Raw genomic sequence first — 15,077 nt, 5'->3', positions numbered from 1 at the left:
ACAAATATGTTTACTTGAAAGAGAAGTTACTAAATGACAGAAGTGATGGTGAACCCCAAATTCTTAGAGAAGTAGCAAATGAATTTGTAACATAGTTAATAAACAAACACACAGAAGCAAAAAGTAATACAGTAAGCAGAATGAAGTGACTGAAGTTTCTGTATTTCAATTATGGCAGTAGTGACAAAGATGAAAAGGAAAGTATTCTTAAAATCACAGGACTACTGTTTTGATTTATTTTTTTCTCCTTTTTTTTAATTTCCTACTGGGATAAAACTTAATTCTTGGTGTAAATTAGGAAAGTAGATGACGGTAGTCCTTCAAAAGACGAATGAAGGAAAACGCAGATTAGATTATGGGGGTGCTATAGCAAAAACGTTAGCTATTTCTTAGAACACTCCCTCTCCCTTTCTTGAGACCAGTAAGAAAATCTGCATGCCATACTGCTACCTCTATCACATTGCAGAGAAGAGAACTTTTATGTTTTTAAAATAAGGTACTATGAGTGTCAGTTGGGTGAGTCAGCCTAACGCTCTAGCTCCTTTCAGTTTGTGACATCCAACTTCTGTTCAGTATACAGTAGTCTGTTAAACCCAGGAAATGCCAATAAAGAAGACGTGGTTCGTATGTACCATCAGTGCATCTTCTTGATTCCATAACAGAGTCAGGCCTAATTTGGCATAAACCTTGGTGTAATTGTCATTGGTCTCAATGAGCACACCAGAGCTGTAGTAAGGTGTCTTCACACTAGGAAGAAAATCAAAGACTTTTTGTTAGTACAGAAACATAAGAGATGACATGATTGTCTGTAATAAGCAAAATACCCTAATGAATAGAGAAACCAGTCCCTGTCTACCTGAATTTAGCCGCACAGGATGCCTTGTTTTAATGAGGCATAAAATCCTCTCTCTCTGGCACTTGATATGATAACTTATCACCTTTAAAAGGCAAAGCCATTTCAGAGGCAAAACCTCCCTAAGGATACAGATTCTTTAAGAAAAAAAGCCAAAATGTCAGATGTCTTCAATTTAATCAAAGGAAAATCCATCCTCATTGTGCTATTAACAGAGGATATTCAAACACTCACTAATAATTTACTTCAATGAAAGAAGTAAAAACATAAATGGAAGCTTTTGTTTACCAAAAGATTTGACAACCATTTCAGAGAGAATGAACGTTCCTTTGCAAGGATCTTCCTCCTCAAAATAGTTTAAAAAGCACAGGCAGATACAGGGGCTGCCAACAAAAGTTTGAAAGGAAAGGAGCTTGTAAAGAGGAATTCAACAGTTTGTTGCAGTATTTAGTTAACTAGTTTTCGATTGACAGGACCAAGCTTGTTAATGGTGACAGCAAGACATGTTAATGTTACAGAAAACATTTTGAAGAAGGGTGAGCATAAATGGTTTTGTATGACAAAGAATCAGTTCACCAGATCTCTCTCCTGTTCTTGTACGTCTGTCTTACAGTGCACTATGTAACAAGTTACACTGCTGATTTTATTTCAGCAATAAAGGGATTGTGGCAAGCAGCCTCATCCTATAAAATCTAGAGACCTAAATTCTGTTCAAACAGAAGTAAACTGGAATCCAGTAAAAATAACCAGTTAAATTTCTATAGATTTGCCAATATAATTGTTACTGGGATTCGTGTCTATGCATATCGCCTGTTCACTCTTCTCTTGACTGGAAGAATTTTATCTCCTAATTTCCAGTCACTGGGATTTTTCCAACTGTTTACCTCAGGCATTTTTAGCATGGCCAAATGACTTACACATCTAAATGTCAGTCAGAAATTCAGAAGTCATTATTTCTACTTTTAGCTGCATTGTTCATGCCCTGGACAATGAGGCATTAAGAGATCATGTTTTGGGAGAGGGATTATAAAACGTTGGGCAGCTTTTCACCTTTCAGCTATCACAGCATGGAATATTTCTCTTCTTTTTCTAATACTAGGATGTTCAATCAATCAGTGGATCAGGTACCAAAAGGCAAATTAATAAATTTTTCTGCTTTGCAGTTTTCCATTCAGTAGCATGAAATGCTATTTTACATGACACTGGATCACATGTCATTTAAAAAGCAATATGGAAAATTAGGTTCTATAAAAAACTAAATCCTCTTCAATCTATTCAGAAGGGATCTATTGTTTTATGAAAACTACCTAAGACAAAAAGATGCTTGGTTTAAGTAAAACAAATTTTAAAGGATTTCTAAACTTGTTTTTCAATGGAGTTCTTTTTAAAACTTGAGTACACAATAAAGGGCTTCTTCAACTTGGGACAAGAATGCATTTTTTATAGCTTCATGTCCTTTTTTTTTATGTATTTGGCATGATCCTTGGAAAACTGAATGTTACTTCCTATCTTTGAACAGATTTTCATTGCAGTGGCTTCTAAACTTAGGAGCAAAAGCTGAATTCTGTGCAAACCCCAGTTCTACAATGACAATAGAATTGATTTTTTTTTTAATTACGCTAAGTCATACCAACCTAGTTTCTTCCATCTTCAGAACTATATCTTAAACTATGAGTTGCTTCACTTGTTTCAGTGTGTATATATACACAGACTGAAATGATAGGATAACAATAGGAAAGGCCAGGTTAAGACACTACTTGGCAGCAAGTAATGGTGTCAGCCTAGTTCTTTGTGCAACCATGTTACAGGAGAAGAAAAATACTACAGCTCACTGTGAGGAAGTATATATTTCTACATACAAATCAGTGTAAATTTTGACCTGGATAATATCTGTTATAATCCCTTAAGGAATGACTATCAGACCTTAAAACATTATGTATGAAGATCAGAAAAAATGATCTGCCACAAAATAAGAGAAAAAGACCCTAGAGAAATGCATCTTCATTTTTGAGGATCTGCTAAACCATCTGCTAATGTAAACTCAAGGTGATACCATAAAACAAATGAAACTATGTCATTTTATGCCTGGATCATGAGCTGCATTGTTTCCTGCACAAGCAGAAGAACAATTCACTCAAACCTCTTCTTGACTTGCATTTAAATCATCCCTTATGCCAGTGTAGAAATGATGATTAATACTAAAGCCCCTCCCCGAAGCAATTTTTATACTGGATTTCAAGGGTTTTTTTCTGCACAAGGAAATGCTTGTAGTAGTTTCCTTAATGGTATACAAACAGCTGTGTAAAGAATCAATTCTGCTTTAACTTCCCAGCACATTTATTGCAAATACTATTGTACTAAAGGAACTTACATCTGCCCATCCACCACAACCAGTTTTGGTCTGAGGTACACTGTAAAGTCACTGATTGTTAGCAGAATATACTGGATCTCAGGGTGGTTATTGCTGTTCAGAGCACGTTGAATGTGGACAGAGAACTCCTTGTAAGTCTCTCGGCAGTCAGAAACAAAATTATACTCGCAAATGCCAGGGTATTGGTAGAAGTCTCCATCAAAAGTTTTGAAATGGTTGTTTCCCCAAGTGCTGCAGACATAGTGACCATGGTTTCTTGTCCTGCCTGTTCAGTGATGAAAAAGAAATAGGCGTGAGAAAAGTGAAATGAGTGAGCTAGCATCTAAAAAAGGTAAGTGTTGCATTTTACAGTAGAAAGCACTTGCAATTACACACACAGTGATTCCACAGATCTCAAACTTAATCAAGTATCTGCCTAGTAAGTAGAAGAGATGGGAATCTTTAATGGAAATAAAGACATTACCAAATACTTCTGATAGCCAGGTATATCTCATAATCCTCACTGAGGTGAAGGAACTTGTCTGCGTGAGGTGGGGAAACTTAACCCTCTGACCACTAACAAGCTGGTACATCAGTGCAAAGGAGCTGCTTTGCCAAACACATGAACTTGTTCCGAGCCACGGTATTATTTTTAACGATATTAAATATTTCTAAGAGCTATTTTCTTCCCCGATGCAACATACACTAGAAAGAAAACAAAGATAGGAAACCAAGGAACTACCATGCCTACTCTGGAAGGCAAATAGCTTAAATATTATGAAAGGACTTGTACACAGCAGGAGTTCTTAAAGAATTCTTTCTTTTCCTAACAGAGTAGTGATTTCTATTACTACTGAATAGAAATTCTTCGTAAGATAGGTCAGAAAATCATCATGGTAGGAGACAAAAAAAAAAATAATTTTGCAATAGCAAAAGATGAAGATGATTACAATATTTGTTCCTTTCCCAGCCATCTGTACTAGCAAATAATACAAATGAACACAGTATCTGATAAATCTCAAGATGCTGTAGATTAGGGGTGAACATAAAAGCTGAGCGTACTTGAGAAGCTTGCCGAGGTACCAAAAGCACACATGCCACTCACCTTCACGAGATTTTCTTGCAGTGTTTAATTTGAGAAAGCTACCAAATACAACAATAAGTTATTGTACTTTGATGGCATCAATCACACCAGATATATCCAGCCAAGCTGATATGCTTCTCTCCCCAGAATGCAGGCTACACAGAGATTCTCCCAGAACCCACAGCTGGGACACAAAATGTAAGATAATGCTTTCCTCCCGTTGCTGAATTCAAGATGCAGCAAGCAAGACCAATACCTCAAACTTGATCAAGGCTCAAAATTCATTACCTATTCCTCCAAAAATAGCTTTCAGTATGAGAGCTCCATTTCAACACTTTGAAGTTGGTAACAGAGTAAATTAGAGCATTTACAGGATTATTAATGTCCTGAATGACAAAATTGTCTTTGTCCAAGGGTAGTGCATTCACTTTTGAAGAATGTACTTAAGTCATTCCAAACTAACAGAAGGCACAATCGTCCACTTTCTCACTGATGTAACAACAAACCTCCTAAACTCCTATAGTTGCTTTCTGCCAGGTAAGCCCAGTCATTCCCAGGAAAGTCTCAACACATTGAAAGAAGAGTAACACTGAAAATATTTTCCAAGCACAAGAAACTAGAGATTAATGCAGTAGATATACGTACTAATCTCTCCAAAGAGAGTAGTATCTACTTATGCTCGTAGAGCCACGTAGCCTCTGTATTTGAAAGTTTAAGAAATTTGAGGCACCTTAAAACTCCAGTGCATTCTTTAAATGTGCTGCCTCCTACTACCTTTGCAGTGGTATTTTAATTCTCTCCCTCTTTTCCAGGAGACAGTCTGCTACTGCATTTCTAGAGCTTACCTTTTCTTATTTCATTTGCACAGGAAAGAGCCAGCCACAGCATAAATAGGCTGGCAACTCTTAGCCCCATGGTGGCTAAGGTGGGTGAACTGGGAACTCCACCAAAACCTTTTCTTTATATAATATCCACTGATGCAATTGATTCTATCACAGGGGAGGAGATACAATGGGAGGAGGAAAGAGGAGGGGTAAAAAAATAGGCATGATATTTAGAGAAGATAAGAGGTAAACAGACAGGTATTTTTCACCATAAACGAAGGAATTCAGTATACAGGAAATGGTATAATATTGATTCAGTAATCATGCAAATTTTTATTGCTCTGTTTCATCTACAGGATGCTATGCTTTTAAATCCTTCAAATGCTCACGTCAGGTTTAACCTCAGTAACTCCTATAACAAATAGTAAATTCTGGAGTGGCTGAACAAAGAAATTCCTTGAAGGAAGTTTAGGATGAGATACCCTCAAACAAAGGCTTCAGACCTTCATTTTTCCCTGTCACAAAGAATGATTTCTGTAAAAATTAACGGATGCTTGTGAAGCTCCTTGTAGACCACAGTAACCCTTACAAATCAAAATGATACACCATGTCTTGTAAAATTACTTAGCAGGCAATGGTTAGGTTCCTTTCATTTGTAAAGCTCTGGTAAGCATCTAAAACAAGGTATATAGCACATACTGCGTATTGTACCCAAAACATAATTGAGATGGGGTGACAGTGTAAGTTCAAGGAATTCACAGCAAAAGAGGTGCTCTATTGAACATTGCCATGGTGCAACATAAAGTCCATCAAAAAGGTTGTAAGAGATGACCCCATATTAAACTTGGTGGGGGAGGAGGGAAGGGGAAAGTAAAGGGGAAAACATTACTGTCCAGACTGAATAACCAATGTTTTCAGACAGAATCCCCCTATAGGAGCTCATTCTTTCTTACCTTCTACATGAATGATAAATTTACATTCTACTGCCTCTCATCAGAAGCTACTAAAGCTATAGGGTTAGCTTTGCTTTGTGCAGAGGGTCCTTGGGAGAAGAAGAAAGCTGAAAATGGAATCAGAAACCAGATCAGAATGCAGCTTCAGAAATACAACATCTCCACATATACTGCATTTTACTCTGAAAAATTCCTTTGAAGTGTTTCTGCAACTCTCTTCAGAAGACAAAACACAGGCTCCTTGAGGTAAATTATACTTATTTCAACAGACCTTTTAACATGGCTGCTTCATAGCAGTAACATGGCTTACTTCTTAAAGCACCCAGGCTAGGCTCTATATTTTCTCATCAAAAGTTTCTTAGTGCAGTGTCCAGAAATCTCTAATACTCTTAATTGTTCAGAGTGTTCCTTACTTTAATTGCTCAAATTAAAAGTAGAACTTTAATATTGTGTAAAACACCAAGAAAACTCTTTGCTTGGCCCTTTTGGCTGCTCTAGTCAATTAGAAACTCCCTTTTATCATAAAGGCATGGTCTTCAGCCATTGTTTTCTTTTATTTGCCATTTTTATCTCCAGTACAGCCTTGTCTTAACCTGAACATCTTCCTCTTTTCCCTCAATACATCTCAAAAGGTTTTAGACCTTCTGCTTTCCCTATTTAGGGATACAACTCTCACCCTTACATAGGGTATCATTCACTCAACACTCATGACAGAAATGAAGTAGTCACACTTTTTTCCTTTGGGATTCTATCACTAGAAGAATATATGATTTATTTTCCTTCTTGGAAAATAAATTCAGTAATAACTAGTTAGAACAAACCATTTAGAGAAAAAAAGAAGAAACTCTGTCTACAGAGAACTTTCCCTGATGGTTACTTTAGCAGGTCTAGCTCCTTATGAAACCTCAGAGACATCTCCCATCTTCAAATTCTCTTTCATGCCACTAGAATTTTTAGTTCAGAAATGTTTTCCAAAAATGCTTAGAAGATTCCTGAATGACTTTATTTTGAGATTTTCTTTTCCTCTATGTGTTTTTCCAGACAGTCTCCTGTTTGGAACTACTATTGCTCCAGGAAAAAAAAAAGAGTCCCCATGACTTAACTCATACACATTCTTTGCAAACTGTAACAGCAACTCCGTGTACACAGCAGATCTGATCCCTTTTTAGATTAAATTGGATGTGTATGCTCACAGGTGTAAGTTGGAAACTTGCAAGTATTCCATTCAGGTTTTTTTGCCATGAAACTTCTAGGTACGGAACCAGCCTCATTCATTTTCTGGGACTGAGAAAGGTAATCATCCTTCACATAAAGATGTACCATCCCTCAGTTCAATATGGAATCATAGGATGGTTAGGGTTGGAAAGGACCTTAAGATCATCTAGTTTCAACTCCCCTGCCATGGGCAGCAACACCTCTGACTTCTGATCAAGGTTCTGTCCAACCTGGCCTTGAACACTGCCAGGGATGATGGAGCATTTACCACTTCTTTGGGCAACCTGTTCCAGTGCCTCACCACCCTCACAGTAAAGAGCTTCTTCTTTATATCTAACCTGAACTTCCCCTGTTTAAGTTGAAACCCATTACCTCTTGTCCTATCTCTACAGTCCCTGATGAAGAGTCCGTCTCTGGCACCCTTGTAGGCCCCCTTCAGATAATTGGAAGGCTGCTGTGAGGTCTACAGGCAGACTTCTCTTCTCCAGGCTGAACAGCCCAAATTTTCTCACCTATTTTCATATGCTGGTGGTTTTCTCCTATGCAGGTGAGAGATGCACCTTTCGTTGGGCAATATGGATCAGTCTAACCCTTTGAAACGCTACTTTGAGCCAAGCACCACTAAATTTTACTGACTGATTTTCTCTGCTCCAGCTCTGGCCTGCCTGTACGTGAAGCATGATTCCTTCTCGGGCTATAAAGTTAAAACAGAACTCTTTTCATCTCCAGTCTTCTCTTCCCAGAGTGATCAGTAACTTCTTATTGTCCCTTCTTCCGACATACAGGAAACTGTGGCTTACTGTGACATCCTGTTGTGGTTTAAGCCCAGCTGGCAATTAAGTACCATGCAACTCTTGCTCACTCCTCCTCCCCTGTGTAGGATGGGGAGGAGAATTGGAAAAAAGGTAAAAACCAATGGGTTAAGATAAGAACAGTTCAACAACTGAAACAGAAGTAAAATATAATACAAGAAAAACTTCCCCCCACACCCTGAGAAACAAAAAACAAAACAATCAAAACCAAAACCAAGTGATAGTAAAATTGCTCGCCATGATCTGACCATCCTTGAGCAGTGATCAGCCCCTTTCAGCCAGCTCCCCCCAGTTTATATTTATTTATGATGTTCTGTGTTATGGAACATCCGTTTGGCTAGTTTGGGTCAGCTGTCCTGGCTGTGCTTCCTCTTGGCTTCTTGTGTCCCTCCTCACTGGCACAGCATGAGACTGAAAAGTCCTTGATTTAGGGTAAGCACTGCTCCACAACAACTCCACGACATCAGTGTGTTATCAGCATTATTCTCACACTAAAGCCAAAACACAGCACTGCAACAGCTACTAGAAAAAAATCTTAAATCTATCCCAGCTGAAACCAGGATGCATCCCAATAAGGGAAAGCAACATGCCTTTGAGCACTGAGACTGCTCTTACAGAATTTGCACTCAAGCTTGCATGGCTCTATTGATCTGAGGAGAAGTGAGTACAGATCCTTATCTTCACAATTCATAAGTATTCGTACTTTCGCTAGCATTAGAAACTGGCCTAAGCTATACCACCTCTGTTTCCTTATTGCCAGAAGGCTAACGATCCTGCCTACCAGCTGCTTTATATGCCTTTCCGAAATAATCAGTCTTTTAGGTAGACATCATAGCCTGTTTTATTTCATGCTCAGCTACCTTGCAGCTTATTGGATTACACATTTTAATCCAGAAGAATCTTACTGCTAATGCACAGATAACTGCACCATTTGTATGCATTAATTTATTTACTATAAATTGTTTGACAACCTGAAGTAGTCAATGCATTTTGCAACAAAGATAATTCTTCTTTATCGTTAGCATCTTTGCTTTAAGCTTATATCAATTCTCTACATATTAGTTGACCTGTCTGTGGAACTTCATGCAATTCATTGCTTCTGGTCACCTTAATCAGAAGTCATCCTCTTCTTTCCAATGCCAGGTGTTCATTTGCTATTAATACAAATGATACTTCCTATAATTCTGCATGCACTTCAGTCTTTTCCCAATAGGGACATTACAACTGAAACCGTGGAATCCTAACTGGGTAACAGCTATCACTGTGCAAGTGGCATCACCAGAACAAGTGATGAGAGGATTGTTTTCAAATTTAGGTCGCACTGCTGAGTCTTAACAGAGATAGTTTCTTAAAAGTTCCAGAAGTCCATGAGTAGAAATACAATTCCCATAATCTTTAACTATATGTCTGACCCAGGAACCCCAACACTATTCAAAGCCAAAAATAAAAAGTTGATTGCATGGCAAGTGTGTTTGTCATAGCAGCAGATGTAGAAGGAGAGATAAAAAATGTGGTTTGAGTCATAGCTGTGTCAATGCCTTGAATGTTTCCCTACCCTTAAACTTTTACGAGACTGTATTTAATCTTTCCATCAGCATCACTAACTTTTAATGTTCATATTAATTACAGTGTAAATTTATCTTACAGTATATTTTCTGTTAAAAACAGAACCTACACAGAAGGTTATATTCATTCTGACTCCCATTGCAGAAGAAAATGGCCTATATGGAAAATTCATATTACTTTAAGATAAAATTAAGCAGAGACCTGGCTAGGCTTATTCTTTTAGGAAGAATAAATATTTTTTTAAATAATTTGGGTCTGTTTCTATCTGTTAACATAATGTATTCAACAGTCAAGCTTTTATTTAAGGAAATATTACAAAAACTCACACAGTTTTGATCCTACAACCCTTATGAAAATGGGCTAATATCATATCATTAATTATCCTATCGTTTTATCCAAAGGTATTCAATTTCTGATTGGGCTACTAATTTCATTGCTTGAGCACCTCTTTGGGTAATCGGCATTCTTTTTTATTCAAACAAATACAATGGTGTAAGGTATCTGCTGATGCTACCTGGAGTATAACATTCTCACATGCCCTTCCTTAAATAGTTTGGCACAGAAATTTTAAGATCAGCATTCATTTTCCACTCATAACACTTCTTTCTTTTTGACAGTAGCTCATACTCTGAGACTAAGGTTGCAAAACATTTCTTCCAGTTAAGTACAAATACAGATGAATATGTGACACAATTATTGGAAATTAGGAATGGATGTAGTAAGCAGTAACTTCAACTAGTAAACTTTCCTACTACACTTACCTTCTAGAAAAGGTATGTTTGTGAAAAGCCTTGGCATGACAGTTTCTATATCAATATGTATGGAAAAACATTTGAGGATTTAAAAAAAAATTAGAATAGTTGTCCTTTGCTCAAACATCTATGGGATTTACTACAGGGAAATGGACAGAGCCAAGAAGAGAAGACATAGAAAAGACATCAAGGGAATTAACACTCCAGATTCCTTTCTGGCAGTTTTACCCCAGTGGAGTGGGATTTTCCAAATCTTCTATTTTCTCTCTAGGAAACACTGAGAAGAAAAATACTGGTAAGCAAGGTGAGCATATTTGCTCTAATTGCAGTTTTCCTCTACTACTAATATTCTCTACCATCTCCTTGTCTCAAAATTCCTATTGCCACTGACAGTGGAACTGAGGTACATTTCCATTTATTTAAAATTTTCAGGTGCCATATGGGAAATCATACTCACCTTACTGTCACACACAAAACTAGAGAGCAAACCACCCTTTGCTCTTCCCTTCCTTTTTCTGCAGCAGTGTATGGATATTTGCTATGAGTTATTTTTTAGCTTTCCAAATCAGGATTTTTAAATAACCCTCCAAAAATTACATGGAAGGTCTGCTTAACACAGTATATTCTCCTAGTTTACAAAATATTTTACAAAAAAACAGTCTAGTCATTTGGCTGATAGATTAAACTTTCCCCATTTTGCTGAACTCTTGATGGAATGGCTTAATCAATGGCATGTAGTCAACACTTCTACTGACCTGACAATTTCATACATTTAAGATTTAATATCAAATAGCTGAGCTAAACAATTTTCTGAGCCATGGCATAACTATGGTGATATTTCCACAGAACACTCTGGAAATTTGAGTTCACTCACATGAACATTTAGCTAAGAGTCTTTAGTCTTCCTCCTCCTACCATCAAATATTACAATCCTACTGGTACAATTTACTACACTTGCCATAGTTATGGCAAACTTTAACTTTTTTTCTGTTATGCAAATAAGCAGTTACAGAACTAATAGTGCCTTCTGTTGTGTGTGAGAGGGAAAAACTACGTCAAATGCTAGAATACAGCTGACTCATATCCATGTCTTCCAGCTGTCATGAACATTTTCTAACATTACTTTGTAATTAACTTTTGAATCATCAAAAAGACAACATTGTCAATACAAAGTGCTGTATCACAGGAACATTGTGAATATAGTAGTGTATATTGAAGAACACTTTGAGACCTGCTACCTCCCACATAGCAAAGGGGAGAGAAGGATGAATTAGACAACCTGAGAAATATTTTCCTTCACACACTTCCATGTTTTGCACGGTTTGTATTTATTTTCCATGCACTTTCAAAATTTAAATCTGATCAGTCAATAAGGTGCCTTTTGAAAGGAAAAAAGTTATCGAACAAAACAAGGAGGCAAACTAAAAAATACTTTTGAGCACTCTTTAATGCATCTCTTTTTCTGTTACTGTTTTTTAAAATGACAATTCTTAGAAGCAGATCATCTGCGCTATAAAACACCAGCAGAAAGACTTACAGTCCATGCCATGTGGTGATGTATTGCATCTACTAGGACTACCTATATTAAAATTTTGTAAGGGCTGGATAAAAACTATTTGGGGAAAAAAAAAAATCTGTTTGTAACTTCAAATTACAGGTACTTGATGTCCAGAAAAACTGTTTTCTAGACTATAAGGATACCTCACAGTTTTGATGTATGTGTCTCCACAAAACTCTTGTCCCAGCATTTACAACTACAGGATTAAACACACAGCCAGAGATACAGAACCACAAAAGTACTTAGGCAATATATGGCAGGGGCTCAAAATGAGATGTACATATCCAACATTCTGAACAAGGAGCTGCCTGGACCAGGCAAGAGGAAAATCTCAAAAACAAAAACAAAAAAAAAAAAAAAAAGGAGTAGTATATCTGAATTTTAACTTTTTTGTGCATCATGAACATGGGTACTTCATGGCTTTCAAAAATAGAGCTTTTTCTCAAAATGATGCCAGAGGAGGACTCTTCATTCTACAGCTCACTGAATAGAGTGAGGGCTGACATACCTAAATCTGTCTTGGGGACTTGCATCCACATCCCCTGTGAGAACACAGCTGGACTAGATGACTGTTGTAGGTCCCTTCCAACTGAACAGTTCTGTTCTAATACCTGAATTCCTGGGCTCTAAGGCACTCTCCTCCTTTTGAAACTACAACTTTGCAAAGAACTTAAGAGTTTCATTGTTCCAAAGACGAGAAAAGCAGGAGTGAGCATGACTTTACCGAGCAGAAATCAGAGGGACTTGCTGATGAGAAGAGGGAGGAGGGGCATGGTCTCAGTTAATCCATATGTTTGATATAAAATACAGCTCTCGTCTTGGGAATAGAAACTTTGGTATGGATACAAGCCCAAATTGTTTAAGGTAATTTAAAAAGATGTTTCTCAGTTTCTGCAAAGAGAGAGATTTAAAAAAAAGTAAAGTTAAATTCTTATCTTGACCTGCACAGAAAGACTTAGTTGAACATACCACAGCAGAATGTTGCTGATATGTAAGAGCATGCAAAATGTAGATAACAGTAAAATCATCTTTCTTTGCCCGGTCAAAAGAACAGTTATTTTTCCAGCAATACTTCCATATGTTAGAAACATTATACAGAGAAAGGCTTTCATAACAACTCTGTAAGATATGTTTACTGTAAACAAATAGCTTACTAAAAAGGCTAAATGAAAAGCAGATCCAAGAGATAAGTGATAGTATCTTCTCTAGTTTCCCAAGACAGACCACAGTAAAGTTTCCAGCTTAGAACTGTGTTCAAGGTAACTTAGGATATATGTAAATGGAAAGACTGAGATAGGCATGTGAGCTCTTGAAGGCTTACAATATGCCAAAATGTAAATCTTACTTCTGGCCACCACCCAAAAAATTATGGTTTTCTGTGAATGTTCAATGCATTTGGGTGTAAACTTTTCCCTTTCTTTGCAAGAAATTTATGGGAATACAGATATGTCAAAGAACAAACAATTTTGCAACTCTTTCATCTCTTGTCCTACTGTCCTACAAAAACTCTTTGTTTTCATTTTGTTATCACAGGAATCTTTTCATATTAGATCATTCAAACCCAAGCAAAACCTCCCCCTTAATTGACTGAAGATATAGAAGATTTTCATTTTGCTATCATCTATGTAAAGAATGGTATTTCAAAAATAGGAAATGCTCATAAAAAAGTGACACAGTCAAAACAAGGAGTGACCTGCCCATTGTTTGAAGGCACCATATTAGAAGCCCAGAATAGATGAATACCACCAGTCAAAACAGACCTAAAAGGACTAGAAACGAGAACAAAAGCCACTTTTGCACTTGCAATTCAGGGTCAGGAAGAGAAGCACAATTGTGCACATCCTTCATATTCTTTATTTGTTCCCTGAAACTAAATTACACCTTCAGATTCAGTTTCAAGTTTCTCATGCTTGCTGTGTTTTTCTCATGTTTGGAATATGTTTCCTAAAATAAACATTTGAACTCCTGACTTGTGGTGCTAAGGAAGAAGCCAAATAAGACACCACTGACGACAATATGACTGCAGTTCCCTTTGGGCCTGATGTATAACCTGAAAAAATCAGTAACTATTTTCACTTCAGATTAAGAGATTAAAAATAATGCTGCAATTTACCTTAATTGCTGGCAGCTCTGATTTACAGGAGAAACAAACATACTGTTAATGATGACTATCCGGAGAAGCAGGAAATCAAGCAGTTTCTTGCCTGGCAAGTCTAACTGACCATATGCTACTGATCATCCACTGAAAGTGCAGTGAGCAATATGCCCATGGTAAAATTATTTTCTATTACAAATGATTTATACATTCTTGTAATCACTGTTTTGTATTCCCTACCTTATGCCCTGGCCATGGTGCTGAAAATAAACCCCAGCTCAGGCAAATGTTTTTATTACTTCCTTTTACTGCAAAAGGGGAGTATAGCTTTCTCACCTGTGGGGGTGTATGGCCAAAATCTCAACTGAAGTGAAATGGTAAAGTTTGTTGGACTTATGCAATTCCACAACATTCTACATTCAAAGGTTTTAAGAACATATATTAAGCACATGCTGCTAGAGTCTAGTCAGTATTCTCCTGAAGGAAGACTCCAGAATGAGGTACAGTCACTGGCACATAAAGAATAATACATCACAAGAACAGAGGTAATTCAACACACTCTAAGTACCCTATCTGGGCCATTTCTATTTATGCAACCTCCACAGCCTCTCAATAGAAGTGGTGATGAATATGGACACCTTAATAGGGTAACAAAATATTTGGGACAGTCCTATCTCATGTAACAATGGCATGTTTGATCAGTATTCCTTTCATCAAGTCTTTTCTTCAGCAAGACAGAATACAGCATTGCAGTGTTTGTACTACAATCCCACAGTTAGTTTGACTGGCTTGAGAAATCACGGAGTAAATGAACACCCTCCAGAAAGCATGTTCAGTCAGTAATTCATTTTATTTCAGATTAATTTAAAAGAGTTTTGATTTTTTTAGGTGCTGGTGAGTTTTTTTCCCCAGGTGTATGTTTTAAGAGTCCATTTCACCATCTAAAAAAAAAAGAAAGTGTGAGAAAAACGGTGCTAGCTCTTTTAAATATAAAACTGCATGCACACTACTAAGC

General features: G+C 37.1%; 1 protein-coding gene across 1 annotated transcript in view; it reads right to left on the bottom strand.

Annotated features, from left to right (window-relative positions):
• MUC2 (mucin 2, oligomeric mucus/gel-forming) overlaps nt 1-5,202 on the bottom strand; it is a 60,015-nt gene extending 54,813 nt beyond the window's left edge. Inside the window, exons 1-3 of the mRNA XM_030482234.1 lie at nt 5,133-5,202; nt 3,225-3,489; nt 633-747 (exon numbers count right to left, since the gene is read on the bottom strand). Of these exons, the coding sequence (XP_030338094.1) occupies nt 633-747; nt 3,225-3,489; nt 5,133-5,202 (450 nt within the window). The remainder of the gene's footprint in view (nt 1-632; nt 748-3,224; nt 3,490-5,132) is intronic.
• Nucleotides 5,203-15,077: the final 9,875 nt, after the last annotated feature.

Source organism: Strigops habroptila, chromosome 4 (assembly GCF_004027225.2).
Source record: "Strigops habroptila isolate Jane chromosome 4, bStrHab1.2.pri, whole genome shotgun sequence".
Classification (NCBI taxonomy): domain Eukaryota; kingdom Metazoa; phylum Chordata; class Aves; order Psittaciformes; family Psittacidae; genus Strigops; species Strigops habroptila.
The sequence above is the reverse complement of the archived record's forward strand: the minus strand, read 5'-3'. Positions and strand labels throughout refer to the sequence as shown.